The sequence below is a fragment of the Microchirus variegatus genome (assembly GCF_963457635.1).
Source record: "Microchirus variegatus genome assembly, chromosome: 1".
Taxonomy (NCBI): Eukaryota; Metazoa; Chordata; class Actinopteri; order Pleuronectiformes; family Soleidae; genus Microchirus; species Microchirus variegatus.
This window is the reverse complement of record NC_139802.1, coordinates 16,770,085-16,796,342: the sequence shown is the minus strand read 5'-3', so window position 1 is coordinate 16,796,342 and position 26,258 is coordinate 16,770,085. Positions and strand designations below refer to the sequence as shown.

The 26,258-nt window shown below is 42.7% G+C and overlaps 1 protein-coding gene across 2 annotated transcripts in view; it reads right to left on the bottom strand.

Moving 5' to 3' along the window:
• The window catches only part of LOC310935495 (low-density lipoprotein receptor class A domain-containing protein 4-like), a gene marked incomplete at both ends in the record, with an annotated part of 130,902 nt that overhangs the window by 12,580 nt on the left and 92,064 nt on the right, over nt 1-26,258 (bottom strand). Inside the window, one exon of one of the 2 annotated variants that reach the window (XM_083899416.1) lies at nt 23,614-23,707. The exons of the other annotated variant lie outside the window; for it this stretch is intronic. Coding sequence (XP_083755542.1) covers nt 23,614-23,707 — 94 coding nt within the window. Of the gene's footprint in view, nt 1-23,613; nt 23,708-26,258 lie in introns of those variants that run through there. 2 annotated transcript variants of the gene reach the window in all.

Genomic DNA, 26,258 nt, shown 5'->3' with positions numbered 1-26,258 from the left:
TTCTCCCATCAGCAAAGGAAATGCCTTTTCTCTCAGACTAAGGTGACAAAGCATCAACTGTTATGAGTCCTATTTAGCAGCCAAGCAGCACATGGTCCCTCAGATAAAGCAGCAGTTTATAGGATCTGTAGCAGTCAGTAAAGAGCAGCCAGACCAGACTCTGCTCTGGGACATGACATGACAGCAGAAAACTGGAAATGACAGTACAATCTTCATTGAAATAACTCAGATTTAGGTGTTCACCTAAAAACTGGGAAAAAATGTAGAGGCAGCAAGTGAGGTGTGTGTGCTTTTTTATTATTTAACCTAGCCAGGCTGAGCTCAATAAAGCCTCCAGCTGGCTTTTTTTTCCCACTGCAGTCATTTCCGCTTTCCTGCTGCACAGCAGAGCTACATCTCAGTCATGAAAAGGAAATAACCTAACCATTGTCACGGTCACACCTGACAATCAAATGTGTGCTTTAGTATGAAATGCCCTTCTTCCTCCATGACTGACGGGAGGAAGAGTTGCAGGTGCTGTGTCACTGCTTCAGTCTGCAAGTTCCTGGCAATCAAACAACCGGCTCTCCTGTTTGAATGAGCATTCATTAAACTGAAATATAGTACATGTATAAAATATAACGACATCCACAAAGACTGAAATAAACCAGGCTTTCTTTGCCCCGACTTTGCTCGTCTTTCTCCTGCTGCCCAGAGAGCTCGAGCCCAGCTAGAGGCTTGCCGAGTTCACAGCATGCTGCCCACCACACTGGGCCCCCACACAGACACACACACACACACATGCACACAGAGTCCTCCTTTGACACACAGACACACAGCCCTGTCTGCTGCCACTGTCGTTGCTATGGTAACTCATGGGCACGGTGCCGTGATCAACAAGGCCCGGAGCTGCTGTGGCACCATGGCAGTGACCTGGCTGGCACGCACGCACGCGCTCGTGCACGCACGCACACACACACAAGAGCTACATGGAAGGAGACCAGAAGAGAAAGTGAATACGCACACTTAAAAAGACAGTCACTCTTAGTGAGAATGACAGAGAGCTTCAATAATGAACGGACACACAGACTGAGCATAAGTATCATAAGCATAGAGCAAATGATGTAAACACACATCCTCTCACACACTCTACCTCCCTGCACTGTTGCATCAAGACGTATCTGCCTGGCAGCAACCGTGTCACCCACACTCAACCACAGTGCGAGTGTGTGAGACACAGTAAGCAGTAGGTATCAGCTATGGCGACTACGGGCACCAAGAGAGCAAACAATTACAGCTCTGTTTCTTTTCTCCGCTCTCCCGCTTCTGTCTTTATGTCCATATCTCTTTCTCTTTTTCTCTCCGTGTCCCTTCTTTTCTCGCTCACGCAACACAATGGCCTCATCTATGCTTCACCACAGAAAGTAATACAACTTTTAGACTGCACATCTCCATATGATGCAACTCCACACAAGGCGTGTTCCCCGCGTGATGGACACATACACAGGACTGTTTCTCAGTCTGCATAATATTGTACTCATCACAGTACGCGTTCCCACTTTTCATCAGTTAAAAGCTCTTAGAATAAAAAACATCCACATTCATGTTGGTGAGACGAGATAATCATCCACCTGACCAGCGAGGCCTATCAAAATGCTTACTTAGGAGCCTCTTTTGCTCGTCACAGTCAAAGATATTTAATCATTTTGTGGTTTACCTTTGGTACAGTGTTAATCGTGAAATGAAAATGAGTTTACTTCCATTAGTGAAGTAATGACATATCAACAGGCTGCAGCTGCACCAGTGTCGGCAGGATGTGGTCGGCTGATCACAGGTTTCATTCTATTTATGGTTCATCAGAGGTGTTTCTTCCTAGAACTCGTATATTAGCGCGGTTGCTACTCTGCCTCCCTCAGTTTTTCCGAACATAGCCCGGTTCTCATAATTGCTGAGGTAAGTGATAACAATGAGATTCAACGCTGAGCCAGCTATAAATCTCCAATTGAGGCCCTCTAAAGGACTGACTATGCTATATCTTCTCCATCAGCATACATAAAACATGAACAAAGATATGAAAAAGTCTGTGATAACAGACCATGAATATGGTAATATAGTCTAAATATATCAATATTCCTGGCTTGTAATAATCATGAAGAGCAGCTCAGGAGAGTGGTCTGTGAGATCGCGGCTGGATGGATGGCTCAACATGTCACTGCACACTGCACACACACTGCTGTGTCTCAGGTGTGTGTGTACATTACCAGAGCCAGACAGACAGGATAGCGTCTAGACACGGTACACCCCCCACCCACGTCTACCACCCTGCCATAAAGCTAGACAGACCACTCTCTCAGTCTGTCTGAGTGACTGAACAAGACTGGAGGGTGTGATGAGTGTGTGTGTGTGTGTGTGTGTGTGTGTGTGTGTGTGTGTGTGTGTGTGTGTGTGTGTGTGTGTGTGGAGTGAGGGGGTGAGGGGTGTTTGCTGGGGTCAGCTGGGGTCAGTGTGTGAGTGCCGGTGTGGGGGCGTTGTGGCGATCAGAGTTCAGTCTGTCTGGCCTTGCATGTTGCTCAAAGCTTCAACTGTGTCTGACCACTTGTGTGTGTGTGTACTTGTATTAGTTACCTGTTTGGGACCTTTTCTGAAATAAACCACTGACCTTGTAAGGACCATAATTAGTCCTCATTGGGACCAAAACCTGGTCCTAATGAGGCAGAACCTAATTTCTGAGGGAACTGATTAAGTTTAGGGCTAAGTTTTGAATTCAAGTTAGGGACAGGCATTAACTGGTTATGGTTATGGTTGGGATTAATGCTTTATTTAGGCTGCCCATAGGAATGGAAGTCAATACTGTGTCTCTAAGATGGCTGTGTGTATGTGTGGATAGCAGAGCAATTACTGCACTCAAAAAATATGTAATATACACTCACTTCTGTGAGGAGGATCTAGTGCCCACTTGAGCTGTGCCCAAATGATGTAAACACTGAGGGGCACTGCAGGATGGGAGGGGTGAAAGTGGCTTTAGAGGGGCACAAAGGTACAGTGTGCAACATTTTAGGAGGGCTTCCTGGCAAAGAAAACTGAATTAACTACCCATAAGTATGTGTGTATAGATATACATGCTTAAAATAAAACGTATTTGATCTTCATAACCTTAAAATTGGCTTATTTTATGAACCTTGCGTTATTGAGGCTGCAATCTTGTGTCTACAGCAGGCTGAAGAGACAACCCAGCCAAAGCATTCATTTAAAACTTTTAAAGTAGAAGCTTACTATGCAAAATGAGAACACCAACATCCTGTCTTATATGCAAAGGTCACCGTAGGTCCCTGATGAAATTAGGAAAGGGGGGGTTGAGGCTTTAAGTTTGTTAGAATCTGCAGTGTCACCATTAGATGTCGAAATTCCTACACACTGGATCTTTAAGACGGTCAGAGGTGTCCAAGTTGTGCACTATTTCAGGTACAGTGTAAAATGGAAATAATTTAACCTACATTTAACACACTGGAACTTAAATATAGACACAGCTTTGGCAACAATGGGCCTCGTTAGCCTCATCGCTAACATGTATCATCATAATCTTCATCATCATTGTCACTATCCTCCTCAACAACAGTCAGAGAGGACACACATGGCAGAGGGCTGTTGTGACAGCATTGGTGCAGAAATTAGCCAACAGCCCACACACACAACCCAAGGCTAATCTGGCTAAAATTAAGACTTGGAGGCACACAGATGGCTGCAGTTGATACTGATATGATGTACTATACACAATATCATCCCAGTAACCCAGCAGACCAGTAACATCAATGCCGCCGCAAACATTTAAAGAACAATATGTGTATTAACGTACAGCTGCACATGGCCCCAGTGCACCATTTCCTCCTGCAAACATCTGCTGTGAACTACAGCACCCAGCTGTTTAGGATTATAAGCCGAAAGAATGCAACCAATGTGTCATGTAGTATGTGGAAAATGTTTACTTTAGGTAAGAATTTTGTTCAGTTTAAGAATTTGCAGCGTTCTTTTAAAGCACAGACAACAAACAAGACCTGATGGCACTTAAACAAACAGTCAATATTGCACATGCAAACAAACACATATGCATACAGCACATGTAGACGATATCAGCCAAAGGTAACTCAGCCGGCCGCCCAGACGCATCAATCTATGTCAATCTGTACCATTAATGAAAATTATTCTGCACTGGGGACAGCAAAGATCTCATCGCAGGTACCAAATTAGATCTGGGCTATATAGTGAAAAATGGATAACTTTAGAGAGCAGTGACAAAGTGTGTGTGCTTTAAATATGTTCTTTGTAAACTCCAGGAACAGAGGAACACCTCTGTTTAATTCTTCGCCCAACAACAGCCACTGAGGGTGTGTTTTAATAATGATTGTTGTTTTTAGTTCCGTTTTGGAGGTTGTGATTGACTGTTTGTTGTTGGTTATATTTTTTATTATGGTAAATTATAATGCTGGGTGCGTTAACTGAGTCAACGCTAACGCACATTAATGCATGACGCGTTTCCATGACGACTGACCGAAAAAGACGTCATGTTTACGTGACTCCGGATTGTTAAAATGAGTCTCTAAAGTAACGCTTAACTTTAAAAACATAGGCACACATACGCAGTACACAGGTACGCTGGTTATGTGTAGCGCTGCTCTTTTCGTTTAATAAACAGACCGCTCCAGTTTGACTGTTGGCACGCTAACGGCGCTAAACGAGCTAATGCAGCTAACGGAGGTAACCGGTAAACGATGCCTGGACTCCGGTGTCGCGGCACGTAAACATGACGCCACATGAGTCTTTTTCTGGTCAGTCGTCATGGAAACTCGTCATGCATTAACGTCCGTTAACCTAGTGCCCAGCACTAGTAAATTAGTATACATTCTGTCTTTTTAGCAGCACTTGCATTAGCTTCGTCTAACAGCAATAACATTAATGGTCTAGCAGTCATGCGTTACCACACAAATATCAGCCTGCACTTAATCAGGATCCCGTTTCAAAATGGTTTCATCTCCCAGCCTTTGAATCAATACTGCTGAAATTAAAGAATTCTGAATTACACATCTGATGTAGCACACACATGTGCACAATAGAGCACGGATACAGAAACCAATCAAGGCATGTCGGCCATGGTTTGGACAAATATTTTGAAATTATATCTGGTTTCAGGTCTAGTTTGGACAGGTTGGCAGCGTGTGTTCAGCTATTTATACTGTATGTGCCTGCAATCAGGAAAAACAAGCACTGCGTGTCAGGGACTGTGGCACTTATCATGGGAATGAGGATAAAGGGCAAAATTCCAAACGGAATTTTATAGTTCAATGGAAATAAACTAATAAAGAAAGAGCTTTCTTTATTGTATGTCTTTAATTAATTAAAATTAATTGTTTACTGAATGTTCAGAAAATGAGGCATTCAAGAATGTAATTTATGTAGAGTAAAAAGAGGAGTCAGTATATTCATATTTATAAATGGATCTCTGTTAATGATGTACATATTCTATAGCTGTGCACTAACTATATAGTTTGGAGATTTAAGGGAATTATTTGAAAAAACATCATTATTATGGGGAGAGCTTTCATATTTAAAGCCACACAAAGTCAGCAACTAAACATCAACTTCTTCATAAAGTTTTTGAAGTATCAGTGATCAGTATCCAGCATGATCATTTTACATTTTAAGTCAACAGCTGACATTAACTCACTAAACCTGAATTATATGTACAGACTGGGCTGCCTGTCTGTGAGGTGCTTACACAAGACTGAAGGGTTGCCTCTGCTGTTGCTACATCTACCACCCTCTCATGCGTTGTTATCAGACTTGAACACTTGTGTGGTTATGACCTCATCGGCCCCACAGGATCCAGTACCTATGGAACCTACACAGCAAATGCCTTAGTGCCTAAAAACACAAGACGCAGATGAAGTGGGAAAGGAGACAGATGTAAGACAGAGGGATAAAGCAAATAACGATCTCGGAGCAACAGGAGTGAGAAAGAAGAGACGTGAGGAAAAAAAGTCAGCAGAGGAAGAGCTAGTGTGTTAGGGGAGAAGGACATAAAAAGAGACAGATGTTCAAGGCAGACAAACAACAAAGCATGGCATCTTGTGTCTCATCTCAGAGGCTGAGCAACGCAACAGCAAAGCAGTGGAAATGAGAACAAAACCGAAAAGATGAGAGAGGAGGATGAAGAAACAAGTGGGCTTTTGTCTGCCTCGTCTCCGTCTGTTTGTCTGTCTTGTCTCCCTGCCTGTGTATGAGCAGCCCGCTACATGTTTATTTGATGCAACAGGCAATCCCTGCTTCCAGCGAACCACGTCCCAACCGCACACGCCTCAGCCTCTCAGGTGGGCAGATTCACCATGCAACCATAACATGGGTGTTCAAAATCCAGTATTAGTAGGTACAACAGACACCTACCAGACAGTAGGCCTGTGTGCTACATACAGTATGTCCTCTGTGCCTGTTGTCACGAGCCAAATGGAGACAGCAGGTGAAGAGGTGGAACACAAGGAGCTCTGAGAGACATCCAGACAGGATCTGAATCATCTGCAGGGATTAAAAAGGCTCATACTGGATATGCTAGTGTCACCCAACTCCTCTCAGATTGCATTTACATGCAAGTCTGACCCTGTAAGGCTTTTTTTCTTGGTATGTGTACAGTATTATTATTATTACAACTCAAATCAATCTGACTTTATTAGCATCTTTCGTACAGTAGCAGAAACCTGTGAGCTTGTGGACAGAAAACAGGACACAGTCTTATGATGCAGAAGCAAAGCGAGCTGATGCGGTTAAAATGGCAGCTCAGGGAAACAGCTCAGGCACTAAAATTTGAGTTTGGATTCGGTCTGGTGGACACCGAGTGTATCGGCGCAGGTGCCATGTTGGAGCCGAATTTTAATGCCCAATCCTAATCATAATTATTTATATGAAGAAGAAAATATAATTCTTATCAAATAGTCCCAGATATTATAAAATCCCAGAGTGCCAGGGGTCACTCCCTAGTACTCTGGGAGTACGGTACAGCTATAAAGCAACAAGTGTCTAAAAATCCAATCTAGAGCCTCTGAAACATTACCGTTAGAGAAACTCATGGTGTCATGGTGAGGTGGACTGAGGACGACCGTTCTAGTTCTCTGTGGAAATTGTTATGACTTACTTGGGATGTAACAGTGGGAAGTTGTGCTGATGACAGGACTCATGATTTTGCACAGAAGAGGGAGAAACCATTAAAATCGCTGGAGATCAAATGGAACTGGTCGGACTCAAGTGGACAACAATTATGATCACATGACTGAGCGAGGAGAGCTGGGGACAGAGATGGACTTTTGTGTTGCAGGGTGATCGGCCTCCTCCTCCTCCTCCTCCTCTCTCCTACACATCAGTCTTGTAGTATTTTGTATTTCATGTTTTGGAAAATATAATTTAAAATAAAATATGTATGTATGTATGTATGTATGATATGAATCCATTACACTGAGCTGTGTTGGAACTTTCACATTACTTTGACATTTCAAAGACTGAATGACTGAATGAAAAGATTCAGGGGCGCCAACTTCACGCTGCACCGAGGCCCGGATACAGAGGTAATGTACAAAACTTTGTAAGTGTGCAAAACAGCTAAAACACATAATTATGAAACAGAGAGCCATGTCTTCCAAAAAAGAAGAAGAAACAAGCAACATGAGACAAATGGCCTCCTCCTCTGGTGTTTAATTACACCCTGTCTGTTTGAAATAACTCAGTTTAATCTGCACGGCTGTGTTTTTTTCCCCCTTCATCTCTGCCTACAAATCATGGTTTCCATTTTGGAAAAATATGGCTCCTCAACAGCAGCATATGCTTGCAAGCTGTTTTATTCCATTGTGACTCACTGTCACACTTACTGTCTCTCCACAGAGATGGACCGTCTCCATCTCTCTACTCCCGTCTGTCCCGTTTTTTCTTGTCTTCTACTTTCACTCTCCATCAGTGAGTATTTCTGTCTCATCCTAAAATCCATCCATCTTTTTTTCACTTCACCATTCTCTGCTCTCCTCCTCCTCATGTCTCTTTCAGCCTCCTCTCAGTATCCCACCTTGTCTCTTTTACTTTACAATACATACTTTTGTCATCATTTCTGCCTGCCTCTCTCTTATCCCACCTCCTTTCCGTCTCCCACCTTCCCTCCCACTTTTTCCTCCTCTCCCACTCCCTGTGACTCTCAGATGAAGGGCTGTAAACACGTCTTCCACATGCAGTCTTATTGTACTGAGCCAACAGAGCTAAACAACCACGCTTAAGTTGTTCAATGGGTTTCACCCGATGACTAGCGTGCCCCCTCCCCTACCTCACCCCCTTCAGGTTGAGATGCTTAACAACCATGAAGCAATGCCTGGCAGGCAGGATTAGGCAGAAGCGTGAGACGGCACTAGAAACGAAGAGGAAAGGAGAGGAAAAGAAACTAAACGTAAAGATAAAGGCAGTGCGAGTGTGAGACGAGACTGAGAAGTGAAGTCGGCGAGAGAAAAAAGTGGAATAAAAGCAAGTTGCGCGTCTTTACAAAGTGACAAGTAAAAGATAAAGAGCAGTAAGTAAGAGGAAAAAAAATTTTCCCTCGAAAAAACTATTTTCCTCCGTGGATCACTTGGCCGTGACCGCAGGATGAACTTTGATGCAGCGCTGTGCAACAGCTGCTCACAACAGAGGAAACCAAGAAAGAAAAAGAGCTTCAGTTGAAGAAGAAGGAGGAGGAGGAGGCGCACGCAGGCAGGCTAGGTGCAACGGGAGAAAGGAGGGGAGAACTTCTTCAAAAACACCGCGTTTTGAAGAAGGCCGCGGTGTTTTTACGCTTCATGAGGGAGGGACAGGCGTATCAATAGTGTGTGGACTTTGGTGGTGGACGGGGATGGAGAGGGTTCAAACAGAGTGGAGAGGAGCTCACATCTTTCCAAAAATAAGGGAAAAAATGAAGTCCTCTGGGCATTAGACCATCCCAGACGCTGCAGTGCTCCAGTGCATTATTTACCTCTGCAGCTGACAGCTTCCCTCAACTGACATCGGACCAGGAATGTCAAGAATTTAAAAAAGCAGCTTAATCAATATGCAGTGTCCTTTGCAGGACATTTTGGTCCACAGACATACACAAAAGTAGAATAACCCCCTCCCGGGAGATATCAGAAGCAGGTACAGTGGTGGTCGTCCAAATATTAGTAATGATAGAATAATTCTGGCTAAAGGTGTAATATTGGTATATCTTTTTTTTCGTATGCATAATAACACCGCAAACTACAGCATAGTATAGTGATATTGTGTGTGGCAACGTGACAATACATGGGCAACAAGTGTCAATATTAGGTATGGGCATTCCATGCAAAAATATTACCCGAAAGTCGCATCTAATTAGTCTAATAAATTGTCGAGAAAATTAGTTCTATACCCTTCTCTGACAAGGTTGCTGCCAAACTTTAAACATGTCATATCTTTGATACATAAACCACACATTTTTTAAATTCTAAATGACTAATTTCATGCCTCAACTTATCTTAAAATTGCGTTCCGTGATTCAGAAAAAGTTTTGTTTCTGGCTTTTACTTTTTACATAGACGCCTCACAAGTTTACTCTCCAGTCCCTGTCTTGCAGATGGACCTCTTGTCTGATCTGATAGTGAACACAATACAGTGGTTCCCATGACTTTTACAAATTTAACCACTAATCAATTATTCCATAATCATGGCCCATCCCAAATCAATATTATGTTGATGCACTGCTTCATTTCTCATGCCCCCACCTTGCTGTTCTCCCTCATATGTGAGCATTGCTTCATCACACGGTCGGTGACACAGACAGAAACAGCAACACAGGCAAAACAGAGAAGACTCGGACGTAGTGAAAAGGAACTTGAAAGCAAAAAACAAAGCTCTGCTACAACAGAGGCTGGAGAGCTCTCTTGTGGGGACGTCCGTCAAAATTGAAGACGCACAACAATCGACAGCAGTAAAGTAAAAACTAGGCCAAAGTTTCAGTGGCTGATGCAGCAGAGGGTGCGTGTTAATACAAATGCAGCTTGGACCACTCTGTCAAAGAGAAAATCCTCCTCCTTTCTCAGGTTTAGTGTAAAATTAAATATGCAAACCTGCAATGATTCCATACATCCTATTATAGCACTCAGACAAAAGCTACTCCAAGAATTAAAATATATATATAATAGGGGTGGGGGAAAAAATTGATTCACATTTTTTTTTAAGTTTCTATTTTGAAAAACCACACAAAACACCAGTTTGTGCTATTTGTGTACAGTTTATTTTTGTAACTTCTTGGAGAAAAAGGCAGCTAGCCTTAGCTTTTATTTATGCAAGTTATATTTTTGTACAGTAAGTAAGTTTTTATTTGTTTTGAATGAGTAAATGTTAACTTTTTTCTTAAGTTTGCCTTTGTGTGATCACAATATCTTATACAAACTGTATTGTTTTGATGCCACACTATGCATTGTATCAATTTTTGAATCGAATGGGGAATAGATTTTGAATCGAATCGTGACCCTAAGAATCGGAATCGAATCGAGAGCCACCCAAAGATTCACATCCCTAATATATATCATTATTCACAAATCTATAATAAATAAGCTTGAAGGGGTTAAAATTTGGTGATGTATTTGAAGGTTAAATCATAATATTTTGCATATAGTTTCGCAGCTCAAAATCCATGCAGAATGAATTCCTACAACCCCAATAAAGACGTGAGGAGGATTTCGAACAAATAGATAAGATAAACAAAGGTTTTCTGAAAGAAATAAAATGACCTAACTTTAACGTCTGGAGAGAAAAACCTATCCAGTTATTTGTTTAGTCAACAAAAAGTGAGGCCCATCATATAAAAAAATAGTCCAAAAATCTGTTAGTTCATAACAAAATGTAATAACTAATGTTGTCTTTCTCATTTCTAGTTTGTAGCAAGGTTTTTCTACCGACAGATCACTGAGTGATGGTCATTAAAGGTTAAATGACTGACAAAAAAAATATCAAACTAATTAAATTTCAAGGCATTTTGAAAAAAGTACAATAAAAAAGCTGGATTTAAGTTAAATTAAATAGCATTCACCTGTAAACAAAGGCAAATAATCATCAAGTAATTAACCTGGCTCTGGAGTGAAGTGGGAAAAGGATTTCATTTTATATTAATTTTTCTTTGTTTAAAGAAAAGCTTTTCAAATAAACAGTTTGCTTGTCGTGTGCATGTGTTTTTCCTCGACTGATGAGAGAATGGGTTGATCCAGCTGGGGTCAGGCATGTGATATTAAAGAAAAGCATTTTTTTTTTCTTGCGTGTTTAATGAAATTTTCATGAGAATTCATCAGCAACGGTCGATAAGGTGAGCGGCAGAACAATGCAGACTTGACTCCTTCCATCTCGTCTTGCTCTTCCTCTCACTCATGTCTTACCTCTTGTGTCTGTCTCTCTTGCAGTACATCTTCCCACCCACCCACCCACACCACCCACTTCCCTGTTTCTCTCCTCTCTCTCTCTCTCTCTGTACAAATATCACTTAGGGAGTTAAGCTCAAGGCGAATACTGCCGAATGAAAAGACGCTCCAGACTCAATGAGGTAAAACTTGCCACAAAAACCAAGTGTAACCAGAGATATCAACAACTTGGCAGCACCCACGCACAGACATACACACTTTTATATCTTTTTACTAATCGTTTAAGTACTGCCTCTGCTCATGTTGGCCTCTCTTTCTTGTCAGATGGCAAATGTCACGCCAGGATCATGGTGAGTTTTCACTTATCCCAATTCATTGGAGAGCTTTGAAGAGAGGTTTTTGTCTCAAGTGTTTAGATTTTTTTTTTGATTTTTTTTTTTTTACACAATTCAGGAGGATATTCTGAGTAAAACCTTCAGCAGAACACCACACTATTAGACTGAAGACTGTGTGTGGTTCTGCAGACAAAAAACAGCTGAGAGGGCATGTCTGTCTGTTTAGGACTCACCCACACACACACACACACACACACATCAGCAATATGCTCCAGCCCCTTGACATTCAGCCACAGTTGTACACATCCACTGCAGCAACAGTCACATATTAACTGGGAGAAAGCTATTTGGAATCCTAAAATGGGACTGCCAACATCGCACCCACCCACCCACCGACATACATGCACGGGTTCATGTCGGGGACAAGTTTCTTATGAGGAGCCATAAACTCTTCATATTAAGATTCCTGTCTCGTGTAAATATAATTGCCATAACTGCCACACATGAGCAGCGGTAGACTGCTGCATAACTGCTGTGGGATTGTATGTTTGCAGAAAGAATCATTCAAATCACAAAGAAGGACTTTTTCGAGTTGGACTTGAATCTGTCACACGATGGCACGGCCACTCACGATACTCGATGGGACCCTTTTCATGAAGCCTCACCCAGTCTAGACCCTGGTGATCCCCTGGGTTAATCTGGACGACAGATGGGGCTGGCTGTGGGTGGGGGGGGGCAGGGGCTGTGTACTGTGATAGTGCTGGGGCAGCACTGGGCCGGATGCTGCGAATATGACCTATATTAATAATTCACACACAGGATCTCCATGCCGCACAGAGCAGGAGCCCTAATCATCATTGGCAGAGCTAGCCAGCAGCCACATTAGCTTCAAGCAGAATGCCAAGAATGATGAATGTGCCATCATCGCTTTAATCTCAACTTTCCAATGAGTCTAAGTTAAACCTGAAAGGGACATTCTTTAAGAACTCCATGCGATAAGAGTGTGAAAATGTCCACAAAAATAGCACATAAGCTCTCAATCAAATACTTTCAGGTAGCCTACGTGATCCCTTTTTACACATTCATCTATTATTTCCATGACAACCAGTCTCATTATGATCACGAACCACAGATTCCCACACCGTTTTAAATTTAATAGTAGCAATCTTCTCTGCACAAGACACATGCAAATTGGAGGATTGATGCTAAGTGAAATGCTTTGATAGAGAGTGGACCGTGTATGCCTGCACAGTGGACTAGAGGGCATCCTGTGATCGTGTGTGTGGAGAAATGACTGGTATCTCCATTTATGAGTCCAACAATGTCTGTCCTTAAAACCCTCACAAGCAACGGTAAAAAAATATTTAATTGCAGTATTTCCATGAGAACTGTTCAACTTTGAAAAATATTGGATGACTGTACCTGGATTTGTACCATAAAAACTACAACACGAATGTTAATGGCATTTAAAACGGCTTTTTAAAATGTATTTCTAAAACAAAATGTGAACATCAAATTGAACAGTAGATAATAAAAAACAACAACCAGAATATCAGGGATGGGAATCACAGATTACCTCACGATACGATACAATACCTGGTCCACGATACCAATAATATCGTGGACGATATATAATGATTCTGTGATAATCATTATACTGAATGACAATCCTGCAACGATACATGAGGATATCGGTTGAACTGAAGAAAATGAAAAGTTAAAAGTGCCAGATTTCTCTATTTATTCACAACATGAGAACAAAGTGTATAAAGTCTATGTATTGAACACGGATACGACATCTTCACATAGCTTTCACTGCTGTAAACTCCCTCTTCTAGCCAGGTAACTTCCGCCCAAGTTTCCCGCATTCGTTTGAGGAGACATGAGTTAGCAACACCCAGTGAGTGAAACTGGCAGGGACAGTTTACTTATTTTTTTTGCCCTGGTGTAGGGAAGGGAAGGGAAGGACGACGATACATCACCTAATCAATATTTTGACCCACCCCTACTGAATAAACAATACATTTAAACTAAATATCAGTTTTGAGTAGGAACAAAGTTAAAACTTCAACATATCTTTTGGACACGGTGCATTGAAACATGCCTAATGTGCTCGTCAACTCCATCACAAACACAGTAATGGTGGAGACCTGTGTGCTCATGTACAGCGGGCACTCATCCAAAGATACAGTGTTAACTCAGTATTACTAGACACACGTGTAAACAGGCAGTTTCATGCTTTATAATGTCCACAGTACCTGTGATTACACTTATAAATACAGCTCTCGGGTGAAGGTTTTTCTTTCTCCATCTTTGTGCCGTCTTCACTCTGAATAAGCTTCACCAACATCAGAAACATGCACAAGAAAATGCATCAGTTGATCAAAGTCCTAGCACTGTACACATGACGTCTCTGCCTGTGCGGCAAAGTGCAATTATGCTATCCTATGTCCTACAACCTCACAAAAACATGTATAGCACATATCCACCAATGGTACGTTCAGTGTTTCTTATTTAATAAACAATGTCAGGCCCACCACACGGCTGAAAGAAGCCATTTTTTCTCCTTGGCAAAAACAAAAAATGTCTGCAAAGTAGACAACATAGACAAGAACATAAATGAATTTAGATGACACATGATAATTCAGTTAGTAAGACAATGGCAATGGAAAACACTTTGCATAACAAGCCTCAGATACGATTGCAACTTGCAAAGAGAGGAGAGGAGAGGAGAGGAGAGGAGAGAAGAGGAATTGGGGGTTGGGAGTCAAAGAGGCAGTCCAGACCAGACCAGACAGCCTCTATCTCCCTCTGACCCTCGTCTGAGTCTGTCTGTGTGTGTGCGACTGTGTCTATGTGTGCGTGTGTTTGTTCCAGCAAGAGTCCCCTCTCCCCAGCCAAACAATAGAGCAGGCTCTGTGTCTGATTGGGGTCAGCTGGTGGCTGCTGAGGGGAGAATTGGGAGGAGAGAGGTGGGGGTGGTAGGTATCAGACACTGCTGTCTGATTTTTGCCCCCCCCCACTCCCCTCTCTCTCTCCCCATCCAGACACACAAGACTGACCGGTCTGTGAATCACTAATGAAGAGCGAGGAGAACACGGGGAGAAGTGGAGGATGAGGGGGAAGACTTTTTTTCTTCCGACACCCACACACATCCTCTGCAGCTTGACTTCAGGCTGGGAGGTTAAAGTGGGTTAACATGTTAAACAATAATGATATGGAAGGAACTCACTGCAGTCACACAGTTAGGTTACAGCAGTGTGGGGTACGGTACAGCATCTCCTTTTCCTTATGGGTATATTAACTACCATCTGGGTTATTGTATCTGTACTGCAGGTTTAATCCTGCAGCGTGAGTATATCGGGTACCTGTAGAGGAATGCCCAGGTTTGTTTTGTTGCTCTCCCCGTCTGCCTCTAGTGCAACCCTTGTAATTTCCTGTGATAAGGTCAGCTCCAGAGCAAAGCTCTGTTGGGGTGCAGTCAGCAGCCCAGGTGGCACTGGCTGTAAATGTACCCCCTTAGACAGTGTAGTAGGAGGTGAAGAGGCAGTTATGTAAATAAATAAATAAATAAAAAGTTCTTTATCATCTTGAAATGTGTCTTTTGTAGTGGGTTTGGTGCACTAGCCCATATATACTCATTCACCTTCAGTCAATAACAAAGTTCCTCTTCTGAAGTGATTTTGCAGAACCTTCTAATCCACCACCAAACCAGTTCCACTATTTTAGATTTTACCATTTGAACCACCAAAGTCAAAACCTAAACAAACCACCCAAAGAGACATGTCATTACTCCAAAGTACGTGTATTCCTCCTGCACATATAAATAAACAGTTAACCCAGAATCTGACAAACAGTGGGCGTCTGTTTGATGTTATTCCTTTAACATTGTATCATATAATGCAAAAATTTGATTTGCAATTTCAAAAGCGGTGTTTTGTTTCATGTGGGCTGGACAGAAGAGACGTGCCATGAGACGGGGTTCGCAAAGGGTAATAAACATGCCAAGCGTTTCATTTGCCTGATTCCTGGGAAAAACAAATCAGCTCCAAGGCAAGAAAAAAAAGGGCATCGTGTGCTTATGTCCTGTCCGTCAGTGTGTGTCTGGATGTAGCATAATGGTCTACAGAGCTGCATCATGAGACATGCAGCAGACAGCGGGACTCACTGGATTTCTTCAGCATCTCAGACGGTTGAACTGTGTGTAAATATACGTTGAGCGAGACAGCAGACTACTAACCACCACCCCCCTCACTACCAGTGTCACACACTTGACGGATGGCCTGTCTTCAAACACACTAGGACTACAAATCTATCCCGGTCCCAAGGGTATTTTGGGAACTAATGGAGGACGTCTAGGGTGGGTGAGGGTGTGTATGCATGTCTCTTTTTCTGTGGGTGCGTGTACGTGGTGTTTGGGGATCCAAAATCTAGACACAAAGGGTGTCCCCAGCAGCCAGTGACAGGATTGTGAACGCGGCTGGGGCAGGAAGTGGTGAAGGTGCTGCAGGGGCAAGTGGAAGGACACACAGATTGACCTTTTTGTTGCCTTGCACTCTGGTAACAAGAGCCTAGACTGAACCTGCTCGGCCAAAGTGAGGAGAGCTGCTCCTGGCGGCGCTTTCCACAGTGTTTGTAGTTTCAAGGGTTGTCAGTTTGATTCCGAAAACACCGTGCAGGGCGGCCGCAAGAGAACGATGGAAAAGAAGGGGAGGGAAAAAAACGAAACAAAAACAGTGAATGGTGGTCAAGCTACATTTTTTGCTTTTAGAAAAAAAAGGAAGCCAAATTTGGAGTTCACCATCCCGGGGGCCAGTGTGAGACTGACGGATGTAAAAACACACTGAGCCGAAACAAAGGGAAATCGCACATCAATTCAACAGCAAAGAAATAAATAAATAAAACACAAAATATAAACATATTCCATAGTTTGCAGTCAAATACTCCACAGCACACTGGCATTTTTTAGATTGAGAACACCCGACCCAAACAGCATTAATTTTAAAGACATTCATAACCCTCTCCAGCCCTATGAAAATGCCAGCGGTTCAGTCACAGCTGTTTGGCCAAGCTTTATTCAAATCCCAGACATCTATTTTATTCTAAAAGTCGTGAGATACTAAACACATGAAGCGTAAATCTCAGAAAACACAAGACATCCTGAATATTTCCATTCCACGGAATGGTCTTGCTATACAAACACTCTGCTGTTTTCTCCCGGGTTTTAATATTTCACTCATTAACGTCTGCAACTGCCACGAACAAATGTGTTCTGTCCATAAAATCCAAAGTGCTATTTACTTGTTCTCTCAGATATAAGAACAGCGGCTAATTCTTACAGTGAAAAAACTGTAAATACATTTTAGTCTAAAAATACAAACTAAAAAAACAATAATATGGCAGAAACTGGAAAAGCAGCAGAAGAAAGTACCATGAAGACCAGTGACATGACAGACTGTTTGCTTTTGCAACATTCTGTCAAAAATTCCTGCTTGATGGGATATCATTGCACTGGAAAAGGTAGAGTCAGCATCAAGGCTGCCAAAGTAATGACATAAAAAATGAAGATGTTCTACTGTGGTCACTTTTTCCAAAAATCAAGTTTGAACCTATTCTTTCCAGACATTGCAATCCCTCAAATATATTGGGACATTCCACCAAAGATTAGTCACCTGAGATTAAACTCTCTTTACGCTGCCCCGTCCACTTTACTTCCTCACTCGGGTGTAGCTAAAAGCTAAGCTAACGGATGAGTCAGCAGATTTGCTGGTTACTTTGCCATCTACGGGTAAAAACCCTTATAAAACTTCAACACATTTATTTTCAATTGCTTTCAATGCAAACATGCTGTTGAAGAAATGAACCCTTAACCCTAACAACAGCACTTAGCTAACCAGTAATTACTTAAGATGGTCTGATGAGCTTGTAGGCTGTTCCTTACGAACTCTGGATTTTAGCAGGTCTTAATTTTGAATAGATACATTCAGTACTGTGCCAAAGTCTCAGGCCATTATCATTAGTTGTTTTAGCAATGTTATGACGCCCATACAGTATAATTATTTCCCAATCACTCTATTGGAACACATCCAAAAAATATGGGAAACATTTATGCAGTTTTAAAATAACACATTTTTCAGAAAAACAAAACAGCTTTTACAGGTGAAAGTGTTAAGTATTTAGCGTGACACGAACCTTACGCTGTAACAAAAGCACCGCTCTCTCAAAAACCAATTAATGTTATTGGAAACATCTGTGTATGTCCTACTATTTATCAAAAGGTATCTGCTGTGAATATGGTGCATTACGCCACATTTATTCATGCCATGCTCGAGGATTACACACACATTTTGTATGAGATTAACCAATTTAAATGTTGCTAATATGCGAGACCAGCGTTCAGTCACATCGTTCCAATCCAAACGCCAAGAATTTGCAAGACATAAAAACAGCAAAACCCTAAGACTTTTGCACAGTACTGTATATTAAAGCCAGAGGGGACAAACTGAATTAACTAGAAAAACTAAGGTGAGTAAAGCACAGCTACGATAATGATGCTGGACTTAATAGCAAAAACCAATGTTTTCTGCAAATGACTTAAAGGTATGGATTTTTCCAACATGCTCTGTCCCAGAATAAAGATTTCCTTCTTTAGTGTGGTCCAGTCACCTGAATCTGTAGAGTGCACTGGCAGGTCAGATCCACGGTGTAAGAACAGGGTCTGGGAATGGGGACCCCTCTGACATCAGCCCCTTAAATTAAACAAGAAGCTCTTTCTTAACCTCCGTGAGTAAAGCACCACTGTTCACTGCTGAAACCAAAGGTGGCAGACTAAATAAGGGTCCACTGAGAGACACTAAAGTGCAGAAATTCCCAGTGAAATTAATTACAGGAGCGATGATTGCAATATATATATATATATATATATATATATATATATATATATTGCAATCATATATATATATATAACACACCCCTTCCCCAGGGTCCCAAACTTTCTATTCAGACTTTGAGTTTGAAGTCTTTTTGTGTGACCCATGGCTCATTATTAGAATTTAATCATCATGACAGTACATTAGAAACTAAACAAATTACAAAAATACCCCCCCCCTCCCCAACAAACAAAAGCAGAGGCTAAAAAAACAGCAAACAACAAAGAGCTTAGTGAGAGATTGGGTTGAAAGTCTGGCTAGCGACTGCAGGGTAAATATTGGCTGAGCCTGAGTGTCTGTGTGTGTGTGTGTATGTGTGCATACATATATATAGGTGTAAATGTGTGGGCCTATGTGTGCGTCTTTGTGAGTGCGTCTGAGAGTCAACAAGTGGCTGTGTGCATGTTTGGCTTGAGGTAGTTGACAGATGACCCCCGCTGCCACCTACACACTAACACCACTCATACACAGGATTACAGATCAGGCTGTTTGCATCCGTCTGGCTGGCTGGCCGCTGATAACTGTTACACACACATCCACGCAGACAGACACTCAAGTCTCTGACACATGGACAAGTTCTCAGGAAAAGAGGAAAGCCCATGTATGTGGTTTTCGGGGAAATCTCCATGGCTGTGTTTTGTATGGAGTGTAATTATTATTCCTTTCAGCTATAGTTTTACGTAAGTACCAGAAACATCCGGAACGGATAGTATCCCAGACATGCATTAACCCAACATCTTAAAACTTTCTCTTGGAGGAACACAGCAGTAAAAGCATGCAAAACAAACACAATGATTCAAGTAAAGGATGAATTCTGTACCTGATATAAAATGATTGCTATACGAGTGTGTTCCATATTGCATGAAGCTGTGTGAGGAATTCACTTAAAGCAGGTCTAAAAAATCTAGTAAAAGCAGGCTACACTGCAACTGACACACCCAATCCCTCCCGCTCTCGTCAAGGCTTTGCTCCCCAACAACACTCGAAACTCTGGAGAGCACGGCCAGGGCGAACACAAACAGGCAATCACAGCACTGCAAGGACTGCAGACAACAACTTTTTCAGACAATGTTATTCATTGTTTGCTGTCAGGACCTGAAAAAGATTTCATCAAATATAAAAATAGATAACAAAAGGGTTTAAAAACTCATTACTGACCCTAGCTTAAATACTAAAAAATTAAAAATATGGGCAGAATGATGAGTAGGTCAACAAGTCCAATCACTTTGAAATGGTCTGTATTGATTTATATAGTACTTTTCTAGTCTTGATGAACTCAAGCGCTAACAACAGTCTTGCCATTCACAAAGAGCTGGGAATCATACCCACAACCTTCAATTTGAAAGACGACGTGCTCTAATTCTAATCTACCAAACTCACTGAGCTACCAGTTTTAAAAAAAACAAAAAACACAGCCATCGTTTTCATCTCTTTGACAAACATGTTAAAATGCTAAAACTGAAGAATAATTAATTAAAACACGTATACTTTTCTCACCTTGGCTCTTATTTGACTGGCACTTGGCAGCATTGTTAATGAAGTTCTTGCAGCCAAGAGAGACATTTTTAAGTCGGACAAAAAAGCCTAAAAATCACCCGTCTAAGTCCATCTGATTTTGATTGAAAATAAATGTCTATTTCCATGCATTTGACATATTGCATTTCCCCACTGGTTTAAGAAGGGTAGTAAAATGTGTGCAGAGGGTGAAAAACACCAGTGGGGCTCACATTAAAGCTAAAGAACACACACCAAACACAAGACTGCGTTTGAACTCAGCACTACAATAATACAACACTCACAATATAAGGTAACTGCATTACACAATGAATCCAAGCAAAGCAACAGTCCAAGACTAACACTTGTTCAAGATCTCTGTTGTTCACCTCCTACATGTGAATCCCAGTGGGTAGGCTGAGGTTGGGTTCCTGGTCGTGACACACTGTTTGCACTGTGTTCACTCTATGTTTGTAGTCCCTTTCAATTTTCCTCCTTGTCTGAATAATGAGAGAACACATCAGCGAGACCTCCCGCTCCTGTAGCTCTTTTCTTCAGGCAGAGAAATCATCAAAGCATGCCGGGCTTACGTTATTCAGCCCTGCCGAGTTTGCATGACAACACAGCCGACATACAAGAGCTCTTTTCAAACCAGACGGTCACTACAGTAGGGCACGGTTATTTCAGACCACTTGTGAATGGAGCACCCCCCCCCCCGCGCGCCCAAGTAGATAGACCTTCTGAAGCACTGGAAATACCAGGCCAAAGTAGCAAACACAGATGCTGGCATAAACCCTCGACACAGTTTATCTTGTAGTTAAACACTGCACGTATCAATCGACAGTTATTTTTTGCAGCACTGCATGTCTGCTCATTGTGTGAGTCTTGAGGCAGTTCTGCTTGGTTATTGAGTTAGGCTCTCTCTGCTGTCTCACTGTGCCTGTGTGGATGCACCAGTTTCTGCCTGATGATGTGTTTTTTTCCTGGCTGGCAATACGAAAGATGCCACAGAAAATGAATGGTGGAACACAAGTGCGCCGGCCAGACAAACACATACACTCACTTCTTGGTTACATTGTGGCGTCAGTGCAACCACACTCTGCTGCCAAATCTAAATCTAATATCCTGCGTTCACCTCACGTTGCCCAGGCCTGGCCTCGGCCCCAATGGAAATTACACATCACTGTAACTCTGTCCGTAAGTCTGTAGCATGTCTGTGTGTCTGCATGTCTCCCTGTCAATATGTCTGTCTGCCAGCGTGCCACTGATCTTATCCCGTCGGTAGTTCTCCGGCTGTCTGATTGGGAATGTAGCCGATGGTGTGAATGTCTGCTACATGCCTGTTCCCTGTTTATTTGTCTTCATGAGTCTGTCTGAAGATCAGTCAGACTAAATGCATACTGTATAAATGTGCGTCTGGCAGCTTCCTCTGCCTCTCTAACTGTCTGCTTTCTCTGCCTGCTCTGCCTCAGTCATAAAGTGGAAACGTCTGCAGTGGATCTAGCAGGCGGCGGCATTAGGGGCAGAGCTGATAATGATAGTTTCTCTCTGGGCTGCTCACAAGGCAGACAGACATAACATACCATTCCAGCGTTTCCTGTCTGTGCTGACAGGCAAACTATTTAACCCTCTGTGGTGATCCCTCAGAGCATGTGCTCAGCCCCAGCAGGCCTATTTATATAGGGCTAAATCACAAGGTGTTTGTATGAAACCAAACCCTATAGCAGAATACATCCAGTAAAAAAAGTGAAGCAGCAAACTAAAGAGTGAACAGAAATAGCTTTCGAGCAAGAGCGTTCTTGTGAGAGAGCTTTTGTAAACATGTGAAACTGAAAAAGCTGAATCTATAAGTGTGAACAGTGCTACTGCTGAAACAACACGACACATTTTAATTCTGACTGTTGTTGCTGCAGTATAATCATGCAATATTCATGACTACTTGAGTTCAACAATACCATAAAGACTGCCTGATAAAGGCAACACAAAAGATCATAAGTACACTGAGGCAGAGCTGACCCAACGCATTTATTAGTAAAATAAACGGCTGCTTCGGGCCCCTGTGGCCACAGAGAGGCCTCCAAGAACACATATCCAACAAAAGCATTTTTTAAACATTACATTCTGTCCGCAGTAATCATAACCTCCTCTTCCACCAACTGGTACAGTTCAGTTCAGAACTGTCAAAGGCATGACATATTGAAGAGCACCAAAGTAAAATTCCCTCTTTTTTATTGGGGTATGTACCAGTGTCGTACAGCACCTACAAGGTGGAGCTAGACACACTGCTGTCTGCTGATTGGTCGACAGTGAATTGTCACGGTTAGGCCACAACAGAAACCCTGTAAAAAAAAACTAAAAAAAAACACAGAACGCGCCATTGTTACAGTGATGTGTGTTTACGGTTTTGCTGTTTACGCGGTTGATGCAGCTATCACCATCCGGCCTACACAAGCTGTGGTTGAAACACGAGCTAGATCAGGTTTTACCATACCAAGCTGTGCCGTAGCGAGCTGAACTAAACTGAAGCACTTGGTGGAAACTAGGGCTGCAACTTGTTAGGTCCATAAAATGTTGGATAATGTTGATCTGTAACTCCCAAATCTGGAAACAATGATGATCTCAAAAGTCTTGTTTGGTCCACAAACCAAAAATGATTCAGTTTGAATGATTTCTTTGTTACATGGAGCAAAGAAACCAGAATATATACATATTTAAGAAACTGAAAAATCAGAACGCTTGTTTTAACTATGAAAGAAAACACTCAAAGCAATTGATTGATTGTCAAACTAGTTGATTATTCATTGAGTAATCGATAAATAATCGTTGCAGCCCTAGTGGAAACCGTGATGTACAGTTTGTGATACGGACATGATCAATTATTGCCAATAAATATCGCTTGTTGAACTTCGAGTTACCAGACACTGCAGCGAGACTGCAGAAGCATTAGTTTAGTTTTTAAGGAGTGAACAATTAAATGTCATAGTGCTGACACTGAATGTTGACAAAGTTATTCATATAGAAAACTTAGGATGCCATGCACCAAGGAATCAAAGTGATGACATAGTTAAAATGCACAGATTGTAATTTGAATGCTAGTTATTTGTTCGATTAATTCCTGCTGTCTTACAGTGTGAGAATGACCTCACGCCGATGGTGATGGTGAAAAGGAGGATCAAATCAAGTTCTGCTTGAAGCCCCAAAAAGGTTTGGGACGGTCCTGCTGGACTGGGGCCACTGTAAAGTTTCTAGCGTGGACATAATGTTAAGTCCCCCCCAACCAAGACCGTACTCGCTGTAACGGAACCGGCCGATGGCAAAGTGAAGTACCGTCTTAAACGAACGGCCAAGTGTGACTTGTCGTCCTTGCGCTGCTGCACTGTTACAGTGCGCACACAGCGGATTAGGCAGCACAGTCTCGCGGTAGGTCTTTCAGGTCAGGAGGAAAGCGGTACTCACATATCTCCATTCCCTGTGGCTGGGAAGCGGTGCAGTTGCAGGAGCAGGTGACATTGGAGTTGCCGGGGCCGCCTGGGGCCGTTAGGTTTTGCATGGGGCTGGGCAGACCGGGACACCGCTCCGGGGAGAGAGCCGCCGCCACCGTCGGGGCCCCCCGACGGGGGAGAGCAGAAAGCGCACACACACTCGCACAGGCTCACACACACACAAAACTTCCAGGCAGTGGCAGCAGAGTCCGCCACGACGAAGAACTCCCGACACTTTCGCACTTATTTTCCACGGTTTTCCTCACGCCATGTTCCTCTCGGGACGGCGGGGCGAGCGAATTAACAAAAAGTCTGAGGACAAGCCATTGCCCGAGTCTAACGCATAGCGTAGGTCTCTCTACGTTCCTTCCTTCCTTTCCCTTCTTCCTCCGCCGCCGCAAGCAGCTGTCTTTCCTCCACCGGAGCACAGCAGACACAGCGCGCTCAAGCTCCGCCCCGCGCCACTGACTGACAGCCGCTCTGTCCAACCAGAGGGCTCGCGGGGGGAGGGGCCAGACAGGGGAGGGTGCTGCCATCAGGATCAGACAGAAATGTCTCAACTCCTGACTTCAAACATTTACCCCCCCCCCCCTTCCAAAAAGAAACCAACAAAAAACACCTTAATCAGTGCATGTAGACTGACACCTCCATGTAAAGAAACAACAGGGAACTTTACATGGACATTTAAGTCAGGGCATTACAAAACAGCTTGTAAATTTGGAACCTGTAGGTAAATATGTACATAATACTGCAATTGTATACAGGACATGTATGTCAATATGAGGTTGAAACATAAGTGACAATGGTGCACTGCATTTTTCCATCACTCATACCCAGGCACAGCCATATCGGGAGGGACGTTGGGGTGTTGCCGGAGGACACACCATTGGGAATCTAACCCACAACTTTCAAGTTGAAAGGCAACTCGCTCTACTGCTGAGCTACTGTCTGCCTCTTTATCCTCTGCATGAATTGTTGTGAGCATGCCTGATCTCGTCTGAGGCTGACCTGTCCTGCTTTTTCGCTCTATGTCAGCTGGGATTGGCACCAGCGCCCCTGCAACCCTCATATGGAGGATATAAGATGAATGAATGAATGAATGAGGGTTGCAGGGGACAGGTCACCAGTCCATCGCAGGGCAATCACACACAGACGAACAACCATTCACTCTCACATTTACACCTGTGGTCAATCTAAAGTATATTTTAGATGCCTGATATACTGTCCGGACATATACATATTTTGTTTTTGGGTTCTTCGTGTACTGTATGTTTTGAGACCTTAGCAGCTTTATGTCTTCAAGCACAAAGACCTCGTCGAGATGACCGGCTGAAGTTCAAACTGAACATCAGAGGAAACAAGCTGATTTAAATGACTTAGTTTGAACATGGTGTGCTCGTTGATGCAAGACGGGCTGGTCTGAGTATTTCACAAACAACAGATCTACAGGGATTTTCATGCACAGCCATCTCTTGGGTTTAAAACGAAAATGGTCCAAAAAGGAAAACATATTCAGCTAAATGGAAAATGTCCTGAGCTACAGCAGCAGAGGAACACACCCCTGTCACTGAGAATGCACCGTTTCAAACATTTGAACGTATGATAAGACTTGTCTGTCTGTGTCAACCCCCAATAAATGGTGCACACAAACATTTACACCCCCCTTTGTTTCAATGTTTTTGTGAAACTTATTTGTTTAATTTATGTTTTTCTTCAAACGGCTAAAATGAGAAAGCCGAATAAAACACGATGAAGGTGTTTGAATGAGTAAAAGACGACTTTTTTTCTGCAGAGGCTACTGTTTAAATGCTGTCTGCTGTCCCTGGTTAATATTCATGAAGCGCCTTGCATGTATTAGCCAGAGAATATATTAATTGGCTATTGTGCCGCCGCCACCACCACCACGAGACTATTCATACATATCAGAGTGTTGCATCTGTTTTTAAGTCTGGGGTCTTTGCTTTGATTACCAAAAAAATATATATTAAGATGAGTTCTGAGAGCACATCAGCTCATTAAGTATGTGTTTGATTTATTTAATCCATTGGTGTTGCCATGCAAAATGAAGCTAAAACATGAAAGAAAACTCGCATTGTGAGGTTCACATTATTATTAGTCACTTATGTCACAGCAAAAGCACCCGTGTGTGCACTATTTAGACGTGGGAAGTGGAGCTGCATGAAGAGGACTTGAAGGCCGCAATGGACTTTGAATGGGGCAGGGGTTGAGTATGTGTGCGTGTGTGCACTCTAAGACCTTTTGTGGCATAAACATTGACCTTGTCAGGACCAGTAGTCCTAAAAGAGAGCAAGTCCTAATAAGGCAGAGTCTCATTTTCTGAAGAACTGGCTAATATTTGAACAGTGTTTTTGTTAAGGTTAGGATTAGGCACAGGTTTGGGATGATGCTGAGGCTGCTTATGTTTCAGCTGACTGGATGACTGGATGTCCATGCAGTGTCCCAAGAAGAATAGCTGTGCAAACCTGTGTGTGTGTGCTGCAGGGAGTAGACACACATGAGTGGGTTGAATGGGGGGTGACCTCACTCAGATGTCTAGCAGAGGGCCTGGCTGACAATGAGGGAGGGTGAGAGGAAGGGGAGTGATTGGTCTGGTGTGCA